The following is a 24,695-nucleotide window of genomic DNA, read 5'->3' as shown; positions in this document are numbered from 1 at the left end:
AATTCTATTCTAATAATCATGTTCCTCCCGAATTCTCAGATACGACGAGGCAGTTACGATGTCGCAAAACGGACCCACACACTAGGACTGAAAAACGCCGGGAAGAGGGAAGACTAAAGATCTTCCGGATGTCAGATGCGCTTCTTCTGACTATCACAGAAGATCTGACAAGCAAGAAGCGTTCCAGATTACACCTGCATTCTCGATGTGGAAGTCCCAGTGATTCCTGAGACATACCAGAAGAGAAAACATGTGGGGAGACAAGACCATGTAATTTTAGTGAGAGAGAGAGAGAGAGAGAGAGAGAGAGAGAGAGAGAGAGAGAGAGAGAGAGAGAGAGAGAGAGGGGGAGAAAACATGTGGGGAGACAAGACCATGGAATTTTAGTGAGAGAGAGAGAGAGAGAGAGAGAGAGAGAGAGAGAGAGAAAAGAGACCAATTTTAGTGAGAGAGAGAGAGAGAGAGAGAGAGAGAGAGAGAGAGAGAGAGAGAGAGAGAGAGAAGAAAACATGTGGGGAGACAAGACCATGGAATTTAGTGAGAGAGAGAGAGAGAGAGAGAGAGAGAGAGAGAGAGAGAGAGAGAGAGAGAGAGAGAGAGAACATGTGTCCACTTCAAGACCCTGGAATTAATGAGAGAGAGAGAGAGAGAGAGAGAGAGAGAGAGAGAGAGAGAGAGAGAGAGAGAGAGAGAGAGAGAGAGAGAGAGAAACATGTGGGGAGACAAGACCCTGGAATTTTAGTGAGAGAGAGAGAGAGAGAGAGAGAGAGAGAGAGAGAGAGAGAGAGAGAGAGAGAGAGAGACAAGACCCTGAGAGAGAGAGAGAGAGAGAGAGAACATGAGGAGAGAGAGAGACAAGACCCTGGAAAACATTAAGAGACAAGACCCTGGAATTTAAGAGAGAGAGAGAGAGAGAGAGAGAGAGAGAGAGAGAGAGAGAGAGAGAGAGAGAGAGAGAGAGAGAGAGACTAATTCTACCAAGAGGCTTCTCCAAGTGTGTACCGGCTGTTCCCTGCTGGGCAGGAACACCTCTACTTCAACATTTTATACCCTCGACGATGCATAATTGCCGACGCTGGAGAAGAGTTAGAAGCAACAAGTTCGATATGCTGGCCACATCCCTTGAACCCAGAGCAGTCACACTAATCATAGCTTGCTGTGACACTACTGCTGACGACAGCTACACGAAATTGACCATGGAGGAGATATCCTCCTCCCTAAAAGACTGTTGCAGAGCGCAAAGGCGCCCTCAACAGAACCCACTCCGAATGTCCGGATAGTGAGACGGAAGCTTAAAAAGAAGTACCTCCTCTTCTGCCAAAGAACGTTGTAGAGTCAAGCGAAATGTTAACCTGGTATGCCAACCCCACTGACACCGAAGGGATGAGGTGTCCGGTAGTACCGGACCGAAGGGAGAATATCCATCCTGTCTGAGAAAACCCTACCAACCCGGACATATCCACATAGAGAGGACAAGGCCTCCGGATGGCTGCAAAAGGTGTCCTCCAAGATACAAGCCTCCTAGATGAAACTGAGACCAACAATTGACGAAGGAACCCGAGAGAGAAGGGCCTCAACAGATACGGTGAGAAAAACCCTGACACCCGCAGATGGGTTATCCACTATCTTGTTAAAACCCCTCCAGAATAGGAAGCAAGGTTGAATCCTGCTTACTCGACCCTATCAACGTCACTAACCTACGTCTGCCCCCCTTACTGCCTGCCCGACACGGCCAAAGCAGACCAGAATCTTAATGATTGAGCAACTACCGGATCTGTCGCATACAGCGACCGGAACATCGTTTGATTCAGTAGTGTAGGCTCCTCCGGAACCTTGGATTGAGGATAAGTGAGGATGAAGTCTACCATCCACTTATACTCGTTCTCATAGCTGAAGGAGAACTAATATCCGGTACCGGATCATCATCTTCAAATAAACAATCCTTGTCAGACTGGTGCAACCGAGGCGGAGATTGTCGGACTGGTCCGACCGAGCCGGAGGATTGTCAGACTGATCCGACCGAGCCAGAACAGGAAAGAGGCAGGCCAACCCCTAGCAAACGCCAAACTCGAAAATCCAGAACTCGCTACACATGGGTGCGTGAGACAGACACGTGACGTATCAATCGCGAACATACTGGAGGCACCAGAGTAGATTGCACAAACCCTGCACCACCCAACAGGGATGACGCAACACCTGGGCCGGTCACACCTGGGCGGACCACGCCCACTCCTGAGAGTGAAGAGGCCACAACACCGAACCACTCAAATCCGGATGTATCAAAACCACATGAGAATGGGAATCCGGAACTGAAGACCCGGAATCAACCCCGGAGGGACGGAGAACCCACTGGAAAGATGGGAAAGAAGAAGCCGAAGAAGGGAAGAAGAAAGAATCCACACTTGGAGTAACCACCGGAGCGCCTAACGCCGACGTTGGACAGATGGAGAAGGTCGTAACCAGACCGAACTCAAAGGAGTATCGAAGGGGAAGTTACGAGTTACCAAGCCGAAGGTAACAGAAGAAGGAAAATTACCAATTATCCTTGAGAATGGAAAGGCTGCGGAAACTATCGGTGTTGAAACACTGAATGCTGGCGCAGGCGAATCGCTGACTGCCGAAGCATCCGCAAGAATCGCGGAGGATACATTATGGTAAGGAACCCGTAAAGAATGAAATAAGTTGCTGACGCCTCCGCAAACACCTGAGAAGCAACTAGACCGGATGCCTAAGAAACTACAAGATTCGCAAAAGGTGATAAAGACGACGGATCCGTAAAAGTACCCCTTCCCTAAACCCGAAGAGAGAGAGGGAGCCGCTGAAGCTCTAATATACAGTGTTGAACCAAGAAAATCTTTGCTCTGCTGAGTTAAAAGCCAAGAAAACCGGATGAGCAACAAAGACCCCGAAGGGCCCTCCGAAGAGCGGACCGAAAAGAAGATTGAGAAGGGCAATGGAAAAAAGGCTTAGAAGAAAAAGAGGGAAACGGGAAAATTCCGTAGCGGCCGAAGAGGCCATAGATTTCAAGGAAAATAGGCTGGTTCTGTTCCCCCGCCCCTGCTAATCTTGATAGACATTATCAAAATCAGAAAATTCTTTACGACATGATCATGAATATGGAAAATTCGATCGCCAGAATTACCACCATCACAAGACGAAAGAAATTTTAACGCCTGAAGGAAAAGGAACCTTCAAGAAGGAGTATTCAAGGAAAAAACAAAAATTCAGAACTAGATACATCAGAAACCAAATCTGAATGACCCTTCACAGATCTGGAAACCTTTGTTGCACAGAGAACGAAGCAGGAAATAAACCGACGATTGATCTAAATGAGAGACCTAAATATTAGCAACCCCAACCAAACCTGAACCCAAATAAGACTGCACGTTCAACTACTCTTCCTAAATGCTTCGTAAATTAGAATTCCTACTCTTCTGAGTGATTCCTAATTCTAAATCCACCCTAGAACTTATGCTTTTAGAGGGAAGGGGGAAATCTGCTGCCAACACTGCCTGCTCCACGCCGGGGGGGCCGGTAGATTTTACCCTTTTTTGGCCTGCGAATCTCCATAACCCCCAGCACCCGTTAGGGCTGGTTCTGGAACAGGCAGGGGGGCTGAAAAAGAACGATTAGTAACTACAACACTATTACTACTATCCTAATCTCTAGTTTCCGTTAATTTAGTCATAAAGCTAGAAAAATCGACTAGACATACTCAGCTAATAATTTGTCCTTAACTTTTTTGAATAATTCTTCCATCTGATCTACCGACCAAGACTCACCGCCTATCTGACTGATACTACACTGCATCTTCCTACATAAAACACAAACATAATGTCGATCGTGTTTGAGTGTACTCATCCTACGCTTGCAGAACGTGTAGGGCCGATGAGCGTCAGCATCTCCAACAGTAGAAGGCTCTGTCGTCGAAGATGTAAACGAAGCTGAAGTATTGGCGCTAGCAGACGACGACGTCTTCTTGTTTGACTTATCCAATCGAGTCCAAAGTACCGATCCCAAAGTCAAAAACGGGAGAAAAGTTCCAAATCCCATCAATAAAGTATCCATCCAGGAGAAAAAGCGTTGAAAACAGTCCAAATCGTGATCTGATGTCCAAATTCTTAAATGGGGGTCGGGCTAAAAGACCAAAAGTTTGCCTAATGTGGGACACACCCACACAGCATGGCGAACAAAAAGTAATTGAGGATCTCGGCCTCACTCGGCCGGGACTGGCAGCAGTGTTGCCAATGGTACTTCAGGTAACTCATTTGACAGATTTTCCTGTAAGCGTTGGTAACGCTGACGGTTAATTACCCACTTAGTGGGTAAAAGCTATGGGGATATAGTTCGGGCTGGTCAGGTGACCAGGGCTAATTCAGGTGTTCAGGGAGTGTATTGCAATATATGATTTGTTAGAAAATTGTTGATAAATATTGGAAGGTGACCTCGAATATCGGATTTATGGAGTTTGTGCATAATATTGTACCTCCATCTGGTATCATATGCTTTTTCTATATCAAAGAAAATATCCACTGTCAGCTTTTTCTTTTCAAATCCTTTCTTAATATGATCTTCTAATTGAGTTACTGGGTCTAGTTTAGATCTACCAGCTTTTGATCCCAATTGGGTAGGTGATAAAATTGAGTATTTTGTTATGACACTTGTTAACCTCAAACTAACCATTTTCTCCAACAGCTTGCACAAGCAACTTGTTAGTGATATTGGCCTATAATTAGTGGGGTTGCTAGGGTCTTTTTCTGGTTTACTGATGGTTATGATTATTGCATGTCTCCACTTAGTTGGGAGGACATGCGTTAGCCATATGTTATTATATAATTTTAATAGGAATTCTTTAGCTAGTGTAGCTAAATTTTGGATCATTTCAAAAGAAATCATATCATGCCCCGGAGCTGATCATCGACATGATTTTAGGGCAAAATTAAGTTCACTCGCATTGAATTCTTGATTATAATCAAGGTCCTCATCAGTTTCAAAATTAAGTGCTTGATTCATTTTTTTTGTTCTAATTCTTTTGAAGTGTTCATCTAAATTAGAATAAGCGCTAATATCTTCTATATGTTTGGCTAATATATTTGCTAATATATTTGAAATATCTTGTAGGTTATGATTTAGTTTGCCATTATATTGTATTGGGCTTCTACGTGGTCTTGTATATTTACCACTGATTTTACAAATTTTGTGCCATATTTCCTTAATTGAAGTATTTGGTGACAACTCCAAAATATAATTTTTCCACGATTGAGCTTTTTCGAATATTAATGTTTTTTAAAATTTTGCATTATATTTATTGTAAAGAGGTTTAATGTGATCAATAGGTATATTTATAAGTATTATCTTATTTAGTTTATATTAAAAGGGCCTTTATTAGGGGTGTTTAATCTAGACTTTAGTCTATTCAAATTACGTGCCAGAGTGTATTTGGTTTGATTTAAGAGATAAATTGTTAGACCACCAAAGAACGGGGATATATTAGGGGTTGAAGAGGTTTTCATGATGCATTTGTCTGCAGCACTGATTACAAAACTGAAAAAAAATCCTTTGTGATGGCATTGTTTTGATTTAGTGGAAAGGGAGGGATATTTCTAGTTTGTAAATTATACTTCTCCCAATCAGCATTCATTAATTTATATTTTATGGGAAATGATTGTTTTTTGTTGTTCAAATAATTCAAAACAATTGGAAAGTGATCACTTGTGTATGAATCGTCTAGGACATTCCATTCCAATTTTTCGATTAATTCCAGTGAGCATAATGAAATATCTATTGAAGAGAAGGTTAAATGAGTTTTTGAGAAGTACGTTGGTGAATCACTTTCATTCCGGCAATGTAAATTCTGAACATTTATGCAATTCTCAATGTTTGTGCTGGCCAAGTCACTGGCATGTGTGCTGTCCCATAATGGATTATGGGCATTAAATTCACCTACTATTAGTAGGGGGCCATTTACATTATTTAGTATTTGTGGTAAATCACTAAAGTTTGAGTTAAAATTTGGCTGATTATATAGATTTAGTATAGAGATAATTTGATTGTCTGGCATATGCAATTTGATTGCAGTTATTTGATATGACAATGATGTAATATTTAAGGGTTCGTAAGTTGAATCGTTATGAACATATATAGCTGTTCCCTAGCTTGCCATCCGCTATTGGTGAGTGGCAAGCTAATTTATAGTTTCTAAAGTTCTTCGGAGTTGTACCAATATGTTGCAGACATATGCAAATAGGTTTATGTTCCTTTAGTATTCTCTGGATTTCACCAGCCGAAGCGGAGTAGAAAATCCATTCATGTTCCACTGAATTATTTTATTGGTCATTGTTTGGTGGGACTGGCATTAGATTTTGTAAGTTAATTGTTGATTTAGCTATATCCCGTAACATTTTAAGGGAGTTTGTGTTACTTTGTCGTTTCTTTGTAGCTAGATTTGATTGCTGAATATCTGATGCATTGATTGGTTCTTCTTCATATTTCCTTATTAGCAAATCTATTTGAGTTTTGATCACTTTTTTTAGTTTTAAGGATTCCGAGCATAGTTCACCATCTTGATGGAATGTTAAAGGGCATTTTCAGAACCTAGTAAAGTTATTTATGAAATTTCGGGTTATATTTTCATTTTTGTTAGGTAAACGATTGTACGTTATGATGAAACACTCTTGACATCCGCAAGATAAATCACGTTGCGAGTGTTGAAGGAATGGTTCTGATCTCTGGGTCCCAATTATGTTTCCATTATCGGATGTTGAAATATTTTGTTACGAATTTCTGGTATATGTATATTGGATCTCCGATGTGCTGGTATAAAATTTTTAGGTTTGTTATTATTATTATTATTCTTTGGCCTTGTTGAGGGCTGATTTCATGTGGTTGTGATTTGATGAATTTTATGGGTTTCTGATTCTTCAATGGGGTGTTTAATTGAAGGTTTCTTCGTTGATTTTAGTGATGAGAGTACAGAAAAGTTAGATGATTTATCCATATCTGGGGAATCGTTATTTATATGTCTTAGATTGTGGAACACTATGGATTTCAACTTGTGATGCAGTTAATGTAATCTGTTTCAGATTAATGGGTGAGACTGGGGTTTTGTTAGATCAATCTGTGAACAAAATGTTAGGTTTTTTACCCTTGGGGAGTTCTGTCAATCACTTTCCTTTTTTTATTATGGTTATTTTTGTCAATTCAGTTTTCTGTGGATGATGTTAGTGCATTATGAGTATCAAGATCTGGATCATTAACCTTTGTTGATTTTTCCATATCATTGGAATTTGTTTCTGAACGATTAACTGGGCTTGTTACTGGGGAGCTCTGTTGTGACGTAAGAGGTCTGTTGCAACTGTACTCTTGGGCTTTTTATGAGTAGTAGAAGAGGGGGAAAGGTGGGTCTCAGCTATTTTGTGTCGAGATTCTTTGTGTTTATTATGAGTTGTTACAGCATTTGAATACGAATGGCATTTTACTGGATCGTTGACTCCTCTCACCTTCAGTTCGAGTTTGGCTTCGTTAATGGGCATACCAGTTCTGTCCATTATAATTTGTAATTCTGTATAATATTGATAAAATATACAGTCTTTAGATTTTGCATGATGATTTAATTTGCAATTGACACATTTGAAGGTTTTGCATTTCCAATTTGTTGTATCGTCTTCAGAACATACAGCTCATATAGCGTTATTTCTACATCTTTTTGTTGAATGGCCATATTTTAAACAGCTAGAACATTGGAGAGGTTTAGGGACAAAGGGGGCGAACTTCTCTATTTAGTCCTAGAATTTTTATTTTTCATGGTAGTTCCTGGTTTGTAAATTTTATTTTGACTATTGTAATATGTTTATTTGCATCCTTTCTACTTGGGACAGGATATAATTCCAAGTTATGTATGCTGTTGTATCTTAATTTAAGGGAGTCAAGTAAGATTTGTTTTGATGGTAGATTTTTTTCATCATTGTCTGGAAGCATATCTGTTCCTTGTATATAGTTTTGTGTTTCATGGCTGGTTACTGTTACTTTTATTTCATTTATGTTGGTTATTTGTAGAAAGGTTGTTGATTGGGCTTTGGTTGTTGTTTGTATTAGCCATTCATTGTTTTTGATATGTCTACATTCCATATCTTGTGTGGGGTGTATATTTAATAATTTGTTCTCTAATATGGCTCGTGAGATCTGTTTTCCTGCTTCTAATATTAAAAATCTGGACCAATTGTATGGTCCAAAAATATGTTCAAAATGAACTAGCACTGGATTAAGTCGATAGTTATTTTTTTTTTTTTCACATTCATCGGTGATGAGTTGTCTCGTGTTGATGGGGTTTTTTAGGAGGATTACTTGTCTCTATTTTAGAATTATTGTCCATTATGTGTGGTTCCGGTGTTATGATACTGGAGTTTACCAATTTTTTTTTATTTGTTTCTTTTTGATTTTCTAAACTCACTGAGTCTTTAGGAATTGATATTTTACTTGGAACAGGATGTTCCTTTGTAGCGTTTATATCTATACTAAGGAGATTCGGGAGTGATGTTCCAATAGTTATCGACTGTGCCAGAATTTTACCATCATGGGGTCCAGGGGTACTGAAATCTTCAAGACTAATTGCATAAAGGATAAAAAAAAAAATAATTAATAAATAAATAAATCTTGAAAAGATATCACTGGCTTTTTATGAAGTTGAATGTTCCACTAATGGCACAAGTGGGAACTGACTTCCAAATGTCCGCGTCCCTACCCTACCCCAAAAAGGGGATGGCATATCATGATTAGTATGGCCCAAGTGTAAGCAAAACCCGCTTGCTAGGACTGAGTGTATTGTAATAATACAGTCATCCCCATCCTAATCACAATATGGGCTAACCAGACAGAAAGCCGAGAGTCCTATTCCTAGAACCAGACCCCCTGGAATCCGTGGTCCAGCTCCACAGAATAGTTCCACCTGAAAAACAGGTCCGAACATTAACAGGTAGATGATGGTTCAACCACAGTTCCCACTATTTAGCTTCAGATTCAACTTCACTCCATGCTATGATATGTTTTCCTATTTATAAGTTTGGTTATTTTGACAAAAGTGGAAAAATCCACAAAATTACTCCTAAAATGTATTATTATATGTGGGACACTTGGGATTAAACTAAGAAAAAAAAAAAAAAAAAAATAGATCCCTAGGTTCAAGAGCCCTCTCACCACGTCAAAGGTGGTCCCAATTTGAGGGGGAACACCATGTCCAGCTTCGCCGTAAGTAATTCCCAATGTAAAGGACTGATGGTTTGTGTATCGTGTCGAAATATTTCTCAATTTTAATGCCAAAAGGAATATCACTCACAGTCAAGTGCCATTCTAGAGATAGGTAATAAAAAGTTCTATAGCTCAAAATGACCTAACAAGGACACTCTGTGATGAAGACAAGCTTGACCAATTTACTCTGAATTATTTCTAGTTTTCTCATACAGTACTCAATGAATACATCATGCAAAGAACAGACATTCAATATACTAAAACATATCTGTAAGTTTAAAACCAACTGACACAAAAGTAACTTACTTGGCTTTGGCTGTTTCAGTAAATTTTCTGTTTTCTTCTACAATTGCACTATGTGTATCTTCTTTCTCATTTTTCTGACTTAGTTCTCTTAGTTCATCAGCATTAAGTGTTCCACACTCCAAATCCGTTTTGAGTTTAAGGAATGTCTGTTTAGATGATAAATCACTCTGAAAAAAAAAAAAATTTGTAATTCAAAATAGTAGCTTTCAATGACTATTCTAAGACCTCTGTCAATACCGGGGTCCCTTTGGCCTCCAGTTACAATGCAATTTGTCTTCTACTTTTCAGGTTTCATGCCCTTGTGCCCAACAGTTAATACCCAATTAAACGAACAATCTCTTCTGCCCAGTCCATAGTTCATAAATTTGTCACAATTGCCACATTAAAATGATAATTGAATGAGTACGTGCAACTTACCATAAAAAATGAAGCATTTTCATAACATAAGAATGACTTAAATGAAAAATATGAAACTCCACATCCACACCTAATTCATTTAAGTATATCCATCACATACGAATGACCGAATTGAACAAGATTGAAAACCTACACTTCTGGGATTCATTAATAATTTTTTTTTACAAAGTGATCATGCAACCTTCAATGAGTTTTACTGACAAATTGGGAAGGTCTGTGGACTGTAAGCCAATGAAGTGAGAATTATGGTACAATACTAAAAACAAGTTGATATGATTTCAGTGTTTTTGAGATTTTCATCCCTTAGATTTTTTTAAAACCTCTTGACATTTTAGGAGGCCCACAAAATTTCCATGGGTCATATCACATTCTGGACACCTTTACAGGCAAACAATATTTTTCTTTTATCATTCTCTATAAGTTTATTTTTCACAGTATAAGGCTGATTATGGTTTCATTTTGAAGCTACAGTCTCAAGGCTACTGGGTTGCCCTTCTAGAGAGTCCTTTAACTCTGTGAAACTGAAGTGAAGACATCCAGGAACCTCATTATTATCATTATTTTTATTTTCTTAAATATATTCAAATAAAAAATAAAGATACGGGTGATTTTACAATGGTAAGAAGTGAAAAACAATAAAAACAGTTAAAACGATACATTGAAGTTGGATAAAAAAAAATAAAATTCAACATACCTCTTTTGGAAGGTCAATGTCTCTCTGCTTCCCTAAGGACTTTTTAGGTGCTGGTTTAACTGAAAATACGAAAATAACTGTCATGTATCACCGCATCCTCTATATATGAAAGGTTCAAAAGGTAATATGTTGTCTACCATAACTGCTTACAAATCACAAATCAGAAAAATATTGCGAAACCTATCACTAAAAACTAAATCTGACCTTAAACAGATTTCCTATACTTTGAAGAAAAAAAAAAATACAATAACTTTCAATATAATAAGCTGTAACTGCTCCATATCACTTTGCAGATTCATCACTGGTGGATATTTGGAATAATTCTTCTGAGATATAATCCAACTGATTTTCAAACAAAAACAGCAACAATGCCAAAACTGCAATGCAAGAAATCTGGGCTTCCCAGGTAGGTGCAAGCATCCTGCACCCAAAATTCTACACCAAACTACTTACCCAACTGCCTAATTGACTTTCAAAAAGGTGAATGGAACACTAATATTTCTAAAACCAAAGTATTGGTACTTATTTAATGACAGGTAATGTAGGAAGGCCCAGAAGACTGCACCCCATGTAATGGTAGACCAATGCAGTCACCTTTGTATTCATTCTAGCTCAAAAACACTACCTACTTTCTGGTGACTAAATATTCCAGTGTGCACTGTACACAGTACTACAGTTTCTTTACAGTATACCTTCTGCCACAGATGCACTGGCATTCTACTTTCTAATTTGCAGCACTTTGCTTTGGCCTGTGCCTCCCCATACGTGGGACTTTAGATGGTCTTGTTAGACTTAAGAAACTTCTTAAAAGTACTTCTCATGTGCTATAAAAAAAATTTCTTGAGACACCGGTAACAACATACTGTCTACAACTCAATATATTTAAGGACAGCATTACCTACACACACATTCATGGGGTCATAGTACTAGATTAAATAATCATAAAATACCCAAAAGGTTTACATGTTAGCAATCTACTCGACATCTTAGGGTTGATAGTCACTTCATTTCTGATGAAAGTGGAGCAAATAAATGCAAAAAGAGATGCACCACTTGCATACTGCACTAATTCTAAGTCATCTTAATTGTAAGATAAGAGTTCACTGACTGTGTCACTCATAAAAACAATAAACAACCTACTAAGATCCCAGAACCCTGCATTTAGGGATACCAGTAGCAAAAAAACCTACAGTTGTCACCAACCAAAAGTTCACATTTCTCCCCTTTGCACCTAAAAAACTGCCAAGCTTGAGGACTGTTTGTAAGGAGAGCAGCAAACCTCAATTTACTTTTTCACTACAGAGTTCATAGCCTACAATACTCGTGCTGTTTGTGAAGAGCTTCTCTGAAAATACCAAATCAACTCATTCTTTTCAATCCTACTGTAAAACATTTCATCAATTTCATAAGGTAAAATCCATTACATGGTAACAGAGACCCGTAGGACTAACCTGGAGACTTCTTTTCTTTATTGGTTTCATTTCCTAATGCTTTCTTTGCTGGGGATGATGGGGCATCTTCCTTCTTCCCTACAGGAGTTGTACTTGCAGATTCTTTTGGAGAATTAGCTTTAGAGGGTCGCCCTCTCTTTTTAGGTGGAGGACCCTTTTGAAAAAGACCATTTAAATTTTTAACAGTGCAGTAAGATTTCAAGAGGTTTCTGTACTTTGACATTTCTATTATAAAATAAAACTTTCTAAATTATATTTTGTCATCTATACAGCATTCTTCTCAGCTATTAAGAGTAATACTCCTTGATTAAAATGCAGTAATCTTGTAGATGAAGTCATGCCTGAAATAACAAGGGGAATGGAGAGGGACTTACGGTTGGGGTGAGCATTGGAGATTCGGGTTTAACACTATCAGTTGGAGTCTTGGGAACATCTTCAGAAACAAGGGCTGAGAGTCTCTTCTTAGGAGCAATCATTGGGGAAGAAGTGGAATTCTTCCCAGCACCAGCATTATTCGATTTAGTTGTTAAAGGGGTTGTGGTGGTTGTGGTGGTAGTGGCTGTAGAGGCAACTTCTGAAATGCATGTATATATTTAGTTTCACTAGTCAATTCCACCTCAACTGTAACAGCTAACCTATCAAAATTTTTCAATACTACCTTAACCTGCACTCCTAACTAATTGTACCTAGGCAGATATGCTCTTCTGCTCTTCAATTCTATTCACAATGTGCCTTACATTCTATAAAAAAAAAAGTGGAGGGGAGATTATTCAATGCAAGGCGTCACTGCAACAGCAAAGACAACATTTTAACTTATACAAATTGTTATCACTCTTATCTAATCTCATTAGCAGTTATCAATACATATATACAGGGTCTCCTTAAAGTCTTGGTGCAATTTAAAATACCTGTAGCTTCGTAGCTATACATGATAGAATTAATCTGTAAAAAAGGATAAAAAAAACTTGATGTTTCTAGTTTTCTGTTCTTCTACAGTTTTATTTATCATTTGTTTTATCATATTTTTCACAATTTCTGAAACTTAAAAATAACTTCTTTTCAGAACTGCTGTTGACCCACAACTTCACCAGAAGAGAAAGTAAAGTGCATTCTTTGGTTGGCCGAGCTAAAATGTACAATCACTGTCCAAAGAAGGTTTACAACCCAGTACAATAAAGAAGCACCACACAGGATATACATAGCCAGATGGATGAAGACATTTAAGGAAACAGGTTTTGTTGTTGATAAACCACAGTATATTTTGAAAGCCTCATCTCCAGAGATACTTACCTCAGACTTTCTCAGACTTCTTCCAAAGGACTGTTCCACAGATGCATCAGTTCCTTCATCAACACATGGTCTACCAGACCGTGGTTTATCAATAACAGAACCTGTTTCTTTAAACTTCTTCATCCACCTGGCTATGCAATTCCTGTGTGGTGCTTCTTTATTGTACTGGATTGTAAACAATCACAATAATGCAAATCAAGAAAATCCTTAAAGGAGTTCGTATACAAATATTATTAGATTTAATGTTTCACTGATTGAGAATGTGCTCTGAAATTCTAACAATATCCATTTGCCAAAGTCAAATGATGCAGTTGTATCTAAACTGATAATAATTTTCATAAAACTGTTGATTTATGTTCCATTTCTATAGCATGTACTATTATAATCTTATCATATGAAAATATAAACATAACGATCATGTGCCATTTACATTCTGGTAATGTTTACATTCTCAGAAGCAGCTGACTGAGTTATACTGACATCATTACTATTCATTGCTAAATTAAGCATAATTTGGATATACATTTTTTTTGGTAAATTAATAAAGCTTGGTTTAAAATGCAGCTTATCTTTATCTGTATAAACAAATTTTAAATGAAGTAAAAAGCTTTGGTCGTCATTTACTCCCGTCCAAAAAGTTTAGCAGCCTCCACTTTATTTCTTCAGCTATAGTTAAAACCTGTAGCTTAAGCAATATACTTTCTTAAGCCCTTTTCTTTATTGCATGGAGGATGATTAAAAATTAATTTTCTTTTTACTTATGGAAGTTAACATTGATAATTCGCAAGTTTTAACAAGTCAACAACTGTAATGCAGCTCTAAATAAACACCCGATAGTTACAGTGACTAACATCAGCAAACAGCCGTTTCTCGCTTCAGTTCTTGCTGCTGTCTATTCCCATGTTTTGCTAAGCGGTGGTCATTGAAATAGTAAGTGGTTGTTAATTATAAGAGAGTAATGAAATGACAAATTTTTTATTAATTTGTATTTTTCATAACTAACTAACCTGCAGTCTTAACATTATTACCTTGCATATACAATTACACGCAGTACCCGGTTATCAGCGGGGGTTCCGTTCTGACAGCGTGACGATAATGAAAATCACCGATAACTGAAAATTGGCAATTTTTGAAGCCTTTTTGGCAATTTTTGGTGCTGAAAATTGCAGTATCAACACCAATACCCAATTATCGGCGTCAACAAGCAGAAATTGGCGATTTTCGGCACCGAAAATTGCAGATTTTCATTGCTAGACACGCCTGGTAAAACTGATTGCCAATAACTGATCCCACCGATAACTGGGGAATGCCTCTATATTGTTTTATTTTTACCAGTTTCCAGCTGGCACCAGAGATTTAACCTAATGTTAAGACCCAGGCTTGTTCCGCGTATGAACAATTATGAGATTTGCCAATGAGTTTAGTAAGCCAGGTTGAATGTATGACAATTTGCATTTAGCCAGTCTGTGTACATGTGCACATGTAATTACGCACATGCATCACACAATGATAAACTAATTTCTTATAATTTATTATACTAACTCTTATTCTTTATAAAATAAAAAATAGTTTTCCATGAGAGAGAGAGAGAAACGCAAGCAAATGCACAGCAAGTGCACAGTTTACCTTAAAGCCAAGCATATATGCATTAACACCAACACACAGACTGAAAAATGTATGTATGTCACAATACAATACTGTATTATGAAAAATTTGCACTGCATTAAATGAATGGCATTACGATACTGTACCAGAGAGAGAGAGAGAGAGAGAGAGAGAGAGAGAGAGAGAGAGAGAGAGAGAGAGAGAGAGAGAGAGAGAGACAGATATAACACTGACCAAACAGCAAACAAGTTCTAAATTATTATCTGATTGTGCTTTGCACTTACATGGTACTGCCCCAAAAACACATTCTAATTTAATGTTTATGACAGAATGAAAAGTGAACAGACCCAGTGTAAGAATAAAGAGCACTAGGCACAAACGCTGGGAATACACAATGACTATACAGAAGAGAGCAGCCGAGATGTTTGATGCTACAGTTGCATAAAATTTTTGTGGAGATGCTAGTGGCAGTACAAGGCTGGCCATGTGGGGCAGGTGCATTATTTTTCAGGACAGTGGCGCAACTGGAATTAGTTCACCACAGAATATAGCATCTTATAATTGATGGATCGTAATGAACCAATACAGTCAACACCTTACTTACAAACATTCAAGTCACACACATTTGTAGATACGAACAGACAGGGTGACAAGCTCACATTTTGCTCTGGGTGCCTGTTCTACTAGTAACAATTTTTGCAAAGAACAAGACATGAGGAATAAGAAAAACTTGTTCCGTTAACCCCGTCCCTGATTACCCCGTGTATTCTCGTGATTAACTACCATGTATTCATCTTACAATCACAAGAACATTTGTTCATTCGTACTCGTAAAATGTTCCTATTTATTTCTATCTTCCCGATTTAACTAGTTTTTTGATGAATTCCCGTTTTCTATATTTCCTCTCCCCATAGGAAATGTTTAATATATTTTTTTGTCAATAGATGGCAGTATGTACTGTTTACTTTGTAAACTTCAATGTCAGATGCTGCTCCTGTAAAATTCTCTCCAAGTTTATAACTTTCAAAGCAAGGAAAAATACTGAATTTTGAATGTTGCATGAACCTAAATTTTACTTTCTTGTTACCTTTCCAACACCCAAAGTAATTCTTTATAATATTGCATGATTTACAAATACACTGAAAATAGTATAATCTATGACTACCAAGCTAACTCTGGAATGTCAAAACCAATAAAAATTATGCACATCTACATTAAAATCCAACTTACAAACAATTCAAGACAAGAACTGCTGTCCGGAGCGTAAATCTTAAGTCGCATAGTGACTGTATACATTTTTTATCTCATATGAACAAATTTTAATTGATGTTAATTACACTCAAAAGAGAGAGAGAGAGAGAGAGAGAGAGAGAGAGAGAGAGAGAGAGAGAGAGAGAGAGAGAGAGAGTTTTAAAAGCAACTGATTACCGATTACTGGGAAAATCCACAACAGTTTACCTGGAACTGGTGTGCTGGGTGCACTTGCATTGGCTGAGGGTGGTCTTGATCCTTCTTCACCTTCGTCTAGGAACTTTTTGGGCTTTATTAGTCGTCCACTACGACTAATCTGTGGTTCTTCTACTACCTGGTAAAAAATATAAACTCTTCAACATATTCACAATGTGCCTTAAAGGTTAGTTAGTCCACAGTATGGCTGTTATTTTTATAAAACTTCATAATGTTAACAAGCAGAGAAGGTATTTCAATATCCATCAATTGCAGCATTTATGCACCATTGCAGAACTCATTCATTCTTACCAGTTGCACAACATATGATATGAACTAACAGCAGCAATGTGAAAAACTAAGACATTCATAACAGCCTAAATCGTACCACCTTCAAATGAGACAAATACTATTCCCACATCTAGCATACTCAACACTTCCCATATACGGTTTTAATTTTACATTAGAATTGGCCCTTGAAATATCAAACCATTATAAAACATTAAGATAGCCAAGCTAGAGTAGGGGGACTGAGGTATGTTTACATCAACAGCTGGGTTGTGATTTTGAGGGATTTGACTTTGACATAAAGTATCACAATTTTTTAAAGTAAATTGTATTTTTCCTAAATATACAAACCTGAGCTCCTTTACATTAGGAATTACTTTCAGCGTAGGCTGCCAACAGCCGTTAAACTCTTGAGCAAGGTGGTTAGGCAGTAACTACAACCAGGGAGGCGGGAATACCAGCCTGCCCAGATGTAAACATTCCAGTTTGCGTTTTGGTCCAGGTTCAGATTGAGGGGTGGCATGAGGTGGGCACAGTATGTAATGTAAAGGACCTCAGGTTTGTATAGTTAGGAAAAATACAATTTACTTTCAAAAATTGTGATTTGTTCCGACACGATATACAAACCATCGGTCCTTTACATTAGGAAGACTCACTGGTTGGAGGGAGGAGTCTGAGTGAGTCTCCTAAACTGACTGGAGTTCTGCACACCTGGGCTACTCCTCCTGGTCAAAAGAGCAAGGAGGAGTACTGTGCCTCTGACATATTGATCGGAGTGGAGGAACTGCAAGATCAAATGTCAGATACTGGACCTTTTCACGAGTGAGGAAACGTAACTCCTATGAAATAGGCTGGAAGGATCTAGAGTCGGAGGCAGTAAGGAAAAGCCGAGATAGGGTTCCCTTATTGCCAGTCTCTCCTTCCTCCCCTTGCTAGAGGAAGGAGCGGAATTGCTTCTATGATTCTATAAGAAAAATAGAATGGGTGCTTGATGTGTAGTCTTACCGCATCAGCGCCAGTTCCAGCAGCTATTGGTTCGAGTCCTATTCTCATCCCTAAGGAGGAGAAGTTGGAGGACGGGGAAGGAGGAAGAGAGGCTAGTCACTCTCGGAATCCTTCTCACTTCCAGAACCAACACCTTAGGCGAGATGCTACTCGTCCTCTTGAAGGAGCCGGGTAAGACAACACAACTTGTTGAGCAGCCACCACAGGCCAAGGAAAAAAGGTTGCAAGGCCCTGTGGGTAAGACCACAGGAAGACAAGAGTGTGATCTAAGAGACCATGTCTTGCTTCCAGACCAACAGAAACTTCTGGAATGCGAGGGATGGACAAGCCATCGACTTTGTGAGCTCTCGGGAGGAAGGTACCGGTATTGTCGTCGTCAGCTACTGAGTACCTCCTTTGATCGCTTCACGAAGTCAGGAGAAAGATGTGTCCTTAGACACTTCTTCCTTGGGAGAGAGAGTACTAGCGAAAACGTTGACGACATCCAGGCTAGGAATGTCGAGCCTTTCGGAAAGTACCACAGCTCCCTAATAGGACAAGGTAACAAATGATCTGGATCATCGACAAAAAGTCCAAGGAGGAGGGGAACAAGAAGGACTCGAACCCGACAGTAGATGCCAATGGATTAGGAGTCCACCTACGACATCTGAGGAGTCGAGGTATGATCCCCATCCCTGTTCTTCCATCTTCTACGCCAAGGTCGGAGTAAGATGAGAGATGGTCCTAAGAGGGCACATCTCTATCTGACGACTCGTAAGGCGCGTGCCACCCAGGGAACAGTTCCCTGGGACAGCATGACTGAAGAAGCTTCTCGTCCGTTGCTAACTCTTGACTAAGGAGATGAAGGATGCTTCAGATAGAAGACTAGGTTGCAAGGGCCTATGTTCTTCACAAATGAAAGGGAGAGAAGCAACCCTCGGCAGACAAGATGAGGAAGTCCAGACTTGAAGAGCAACTCTGACCCGAGAAGAAGTTACATCCACAACACCATCAGCGAAGACAGATCCAGTCCCTGGGACAGTGTTGCAGAGGACTTCAAGGGATATCCAGCTATATCCAATGCCTCTCAGCGAGAAAGCCTATGCTTGCAAGGAAAGCTGGAAGGTCTCCCAGTCCTGAACACAGGGATGTACTGCCTCAAGAACCGCTTCTTGTGTAGCTGCTACAGGAGGTTGGGTCAAGCAGAACTCTTCTTGATGCCTCGGCTATCAGGTCGGATGAAGGTGAAGTCTTCAAGTATTTGTCTGTAACTCGGGGTGGGCAATGCGAAACGGACAAATACGGAGGGAAAAAAGTAGATATTGAGTCTTCCCCCAAAAAGACAGCATGCCTCACCGTAGCGGCCCCTGGCCTGGTATGAAGGAGCGAGAAAAACTACCAACTTGCTGTGCAGGGAGGCAACAGAAGGACGGTAGGGATTTCTCAGTCAAGCAGTCTCTGCATGAATCTTCATGAAGAAAAGAGTGAGCAGCACGTTCCGCCCCAATCACTCAAACCTGAGGCCAGGCTTGCCTACCAATACATCCCCACCGGGAATGCATCTGGTTAATTGAGCTGTCGAGTGTGCAATAGAACACTCGAGTACCTGCAAATGTTGATAGATGAAACAGGAGGAAAAAACGATTACCTCTTGTTAGTCAACAAATGCTACTACTGTGGTTTTGTTGCTCAACGAAACCAGTGAGTGTCGCAAAACTCATCCTGAATTCTCGGTTGGCCAAATGGCTGCCCTGGGCCCAGGACATTGATGAGAAGGTACTAGTCGTCTCAGTCACACACCTTCAAGACAAGGTCTTACCAGTGTGCGCCTATTCCTCAATAGGTGAATCCGTAAGTAGATGAAAGATGTGAGGGGAATATGCAAGCATATTCAAAGGTTCCTTCAATCAAGCATTAGACTAACTCTTTCCTCATACTTCAAGAGGACAGAAGGACAGAGGAATGGAAGCAGACTTCCTTTCTCCACAGTGGGGAAGCTTCTGCAAGATGACAGGGTACCGAGACAATTAGCTCTGGCCGGGCTGGCATTTCCCTAATCGGGAGCACGGGAGAGTTGGCAGGATGGAAGTTCGATGAAAGAAGTTGCCGAGACCTAAGGGAAATGGATACTTCTCCTGAAGGAATCCATTCCCAGGTCTCGGCAATGTCGCTGCCAGTTCCAGAGACTCAATAAGTATCATTTCATCCAGGCATCAGCAGTAGGAGAACTTCTTTCCGGTCAATACTTCTTTTCTCTCTTCCTTTCTTCCCTCCTCCCATATGGGAAAGAGATACAGTTATGTGCACTTTCCTAAAAGGGAAGAAGAGGACTATGTGTTCTGCAATCTCCTGAAGCCTGGGACTTCTTAGCTAAGGAGTTGACGGGGGCTGGCTTGAACTCAAGGTTGAGTTGAGATGACTATGACCCAAAGGTCTTGGCCATTGTCCAAACGACAAGGCAGTGCCCTGGTACGAACCTTGATTACCGATGTATCTGGCAAATCTCTGAAAGAGAAAGGCAGAACCAAGTAAAGGTTCGTTCCTAAGGGTCAAGCCAACTCGGGACTTACGAAACCGGAGATCTGAATTGGGACAAAGTCCTTCTTCTTAGCACCATAAATGCCCAAAAAACTGCAGTCGGCAAAACCCTTCGAGACAAGAAGAATCCATATTCTGTTGAGGAAGGGGAGAAGCTTGGTGTTTCGACCTGAATTAACTCCTTCAAGGAAAAGAATTCATCAGGTCGAGAACGCTCTCAAAAGCCAGGACCAAGGGGGCTCCAAAAACACTGCAGGGTGATCGAAGATTATTCATGAAGAGGAAGACCCCTAGGGCTGGCGCTGTTTCCCCGAAAACACTCGCGATCAGAACAAGGCAACACCTGCATGAAACTCCTGTACCTCTCCCCTTGGAGGGAGACCTTGACAGATCACATAAAACCTCCTCAGCTACCTGGTTATACTACGAGATAATTGGGGGACCGACACCCAAAGCACGCCAGGCAGCCGAACTCCAAAGAAGTTCGTCGGAGCTCTCTCTGTCCATCGCGCGCCTCTCAGAAACCGAGAGGAGAAAAGAACATGTGAGGAGAGAGAATACCCCTACCTGTCCTGCCAGTAAGATAAGCAGGAGAGGCAGACCGTGAGCGATAATCAACCGAAGGAGATTACTGCCACACGGGGGAGAAGAGCACTTGTGCCGTGGCAAAACGCTTTCCTGGGAAGAGCAAAAAGTTTCACTCGGACATAGCTGAGAACCCGAATCGGAAAAACCTGTGTAGGGCCGAGCCGATCACGCAAACGCGATCCAGCTGGTTGGTATGCGGTGGACTGGGAGGCAGGCGGGGCGAGCCGGGCCAAGCCGAGCCGAGCCAGTCTCGCAATCCCAGCAAGCCAAGCCAGTCTCGTAAGCACGACCAGGGGCCAAGCCAATTGCATGAACACAATCGGAACTGGGCAGGAGGAACTCGTCTGCCATGAACTATTGCTAGTTTCCTGAACTCTAAACTCCTTCGAGGCCAAGGCCCCTAAGAGGAAGGTTCAAAGGGGAATTCTGTGTCTGCTATCTTGCATGCTCGAACCCTAAGTTCAAGACATAAGAATGAAGCCCGGCCGGGCAACCGAAGCAGCTGGCGGCCAGTATCGAGACACTTGGCGTCTCAGCACTTTCTCTCGTCCTGTGCCTCTCGTCAGGAGAGCGCTCGTGATTCATAGAATTCGAGCTACCCATGAGACTCCCAAAAATCGGGAGCGGCTGCTTTCAGTTTCCTAAGAAATCGAAAGAGCCAAGCACAGAACCAGTCTTAGATGCAAACTTCCAAGACTGGCAATGAGGGCATGGCCTCGTGAGGCTGCTCTCTCGCGGCCACCAAAACGCAAGACCCCACAGGAGAATGCGAATCAGTTTGCGTCCGAGGGCAGGAAAAGCCAACAAGAGAAACTTGTCTCCCAGAAGAGTCAGTCCCTTAGAAGTCCCGCAGGACTCCCAAAGGGAATCTCTTCCCTGCTTCTTCTGGTGTTCGAACCGACAGGATCGAGACACCAGGCTGGGAACCCGACCAAGCACTGGCAAGCACTCGAGGAGTGCTTATGGTGTTGGCAGGAAGAGCTGAGACACCTGGGTGCCTCAGCCCTTTCTCTTGCACTGCTCCCAAACTGGGCCAAGGAAAATCTCTCCAGACCAGATCAGGATACTCAATATTCCATAGAATCTCGAGCACTCGCAGTGGCTCACGAACGAGCGCCAGAAGCAGCTCCCGTTTTAAGAGGCGGAACCTCTAGGACTGGGAAGGGGATCGCAAACCGAGGTCTGCACGCCCATGGCTTCCGAAACACAAAACCCAGGGCTATGCGAATCGGTTTCCTAACCTGAAGGTCAGGAAGAGCCAAAGAGAGACCCACTGCCTCCTCGAAAGGAGGCAGTCCCTAGATGTCCAAGGGCATCAAGGGGAAGAAGCAGCCTTCCTCTCCTTTGGCCGATGGAGGTCTGTCCGATTCTTGGGACCCCCTTGGACCTTGGGAGAGGAAGGGAAGACGCAGCAGAAGATGAAATCGAAGATAAGATGAAGAAGACGGCGGCTGCTTCTACGGGGCGACTTCCCTCACCTCCACTCCATCTTCTACAGGATGGTGGACACGAAATATCGTAACCTTCAAGGCAGTCAGGCAGGAACACAACGGAAGTGGCCCAGGACACCACCACCAGGAGAAGCAGCAGGCATGATCAGGACAACCGATGCAAGAGCTACTGCAACGGCCAGGAACATCACTTCAGCAGGGCGACTTCCTTCATCTTCACGCCAACAACTTCTACAGGATGGCGGACATGGTAACCTCTGGGGCGGCTGGCAGGAACACAACGGAAGCAGCCCCGGGCACGACCACTAGGAGAAGTAGCGGGCACAATCATGACAGCTGATGCAGGAGATATGGCAGAGGTTCGAAGGCAGGAGCTATTGCAATGGCCAGGAACGTCACTTCCACAAGGCAACTTCCTTCACCATCACGCCGACATCGTAACCTCCAGGGCAGCTGGCAGGAACACAATGGAAGCGGCCCCGGGCACGACCACTAGGAGAAGTAGTGGGCACAATCATGCCAGCTGATGCAGGACCTACGTTAGCGGTTCGATAAGCAGGAACTACTGCAATGGACAGAAATGTCACAGACCAGGAGGAGCAGCCCAGAGACTGCCGTCGAGTTAACAAGAGCATAACACAGGGAACAGCAGGAGCAGATGGACCACAGATACGCCAGAGGCAGTGCAACAGCATACACGAAGACCAGCAATGACAGTGATCGATCCACATCGGCAGGAACAGAGTCAGAATGATCCTGACATGGAAATATGTCATCTAACCAAGTACTGTGGTCGATCCCGAAGCAACACTAAACGAGTGTCAGGACTGCTTCATGTGTGATATCCTCTGAGATATCCAGCCAACTACTGATGTGTCTGTGATGCTCACTGTCAACCTGAAAGAAAAAGCAAAGTTAATTAGTAGAGGGAGACTCCTCTTGCTACAAGGGGAACTGCCCTACGCAGCGAGAGGAGATACTCTAGAAGAGGTCGCCCAATCGCTCCCTGCCCCTATGGTCTTCACCCAACGAGCGAGAGAAGAGGGCGAAGGAGAGAGGTCTACTAAAGGGGAGAGGGAAGAACCTACGGGAAGAGAAAAAGGACGGAGGGGAGGCCACCAAGGGCGCCGTGGAAGCGGAACTTATGGACGACGCCCGCAACCTTCCACCCGCCCCGTAGTTCTCCAAGCGCAGGTGGCGAAGCAACACTCAGCATAAGTAGGAAGGAAGTAGTGATGCCCCTTATACACGGAGGGCAGAAGCCCAAGAAGGGAAGCAAACTCTTACGTCCCGATCAATGTATGGGAGCGAAGATATTACGTCCCAATTTAATATCTCCGAATGTACAGGGGCGCCTTCAGTATCTACATAAAGGGCCGCTGGAAGAGAAGCATTACCACTCGGTTACGCTTCTCAAATTACGCTCTTGGCTGTCAAACCAAGAGACAGCGCAGGGAACGACGACTTATGCAAGGTTATCACAAATCATGGGTTTGTATTAATAAATATCAAACACATGTAATATATACAGAAAAATACATTAAGATCCCACCGGGATAATAAGAGCTTAACGACAGTCAGGCAGAGAGAACCAAAAACACGTCTGCAACGCATGACGGCCGAAAGCAAACTGGAATTTTTACATCCGGGCAGGCGGGTATTCCCGCCTACCTGGTGGTAGTTACTGCCTAACCACTTTGCTCGAGAGTTTAACAGCCGTTTCCAGCCTAAGCTGAAAGTAATTCCTAATGTAAAGGACCCTTGTATCATATTTATGTATAAAAATAAAAATAAAAAAAATTTTTCTTACCACTTTTACACTTAAAAGCAAGAAAACTTATAAATTACTTTAAAAAATTATGCAAACACTTCTGCAGGGTTTGAGAATTTTGCAAATTTTGCAGATCTGTGAAAAAATCAGAAGCAAAAACTTAAGATTCAAATCGAAAATTTTGTGAATCTGCGAATTTGCATGACTCGAAATGCATATGTATACATACATACATGTATGCATGTATGTATACATACATACATGATATATATATATATATATATATATATATATATATATATATATATATATATATATATATATATTTATTTCATCAAAATCTTAGCCACTTCTAAGTGACTCATAAGGTTTTCCACATCTATGTGTAGGGGACTAATGTACAGGTAGTCGTGGACTTGATTTACGACTGATCGACTTTTACGACGGGCAATACGACAATATAATAATATATATTAATATTTAATTTTATATTTTGCTAAAATACGTCGAGCCTCAGCGTCATATACTTTTTCCCACTACCGCAGCGCACTCATCTCCGAGAGATGCTCAGCTCGCAGCATTCAGTGTGTTTGTGTCGTTACATACTGCACATTATTACTGAA

At 41.2% G+C, this 24,695-nt stretch overlaps 1 protein-coding gene across 1 annotated transcript in view; it reads right to left on the bottom strand.

The window, feature by feature from the left end:
* LOC136855761 (hepatoma-derived growth factor-related protein 2-like) overlaps positions 1-24,695 on the bottom strand; it is a 203,265-nt gene that overhangs the window by 91,364 nt on the left and 87,206 nt on the right. Inside the window, exons 7-11 of the mRNA XM_067133118.1 lie at positions 16,465-16,591; positions 12,486-12,685; positions 12,112-12,265; positions 10,661-10,719; positions 9,550-9,716 (exon numbers count right to left, since the gene is read on the bottom strand). Coding sequence (XP_066989219.1) covers positions 9,550-9,716; positions 10,661-10,719; positions 12,112-12,265; positions 12,486-12,685; positions 16,465-16,591 — 707 coding nt within the window. The remainder of the gene's footprint in view (positions 1-9,549; positions 9,717-10,660; positions 10,720-12,111; positions 12,266-12,485; positions 12,686-16,464; positions 16,592-24,695) is intronic.

Source organism: Macrobrachium rosenbergii, chromosome 33 (assembly GCF_040412425.1).
Source record: "Macrobrachium rosenbergii isolate ZJJX-2024 chromosome 33, ASM4041242v1, whole genome shotgun sequence".
Lineage (NCBI taxonomy): Eukaryota > Metazoa > Arthropoda > Malacostraca > Decapoda > Palaemonidae > Macrobrachium > Macrobrachium rosenbergii.
Note: the sequence above shows the minus strand (reverse complement) of the source record. Positions and strands in the feature narration are given on the sequence as shown.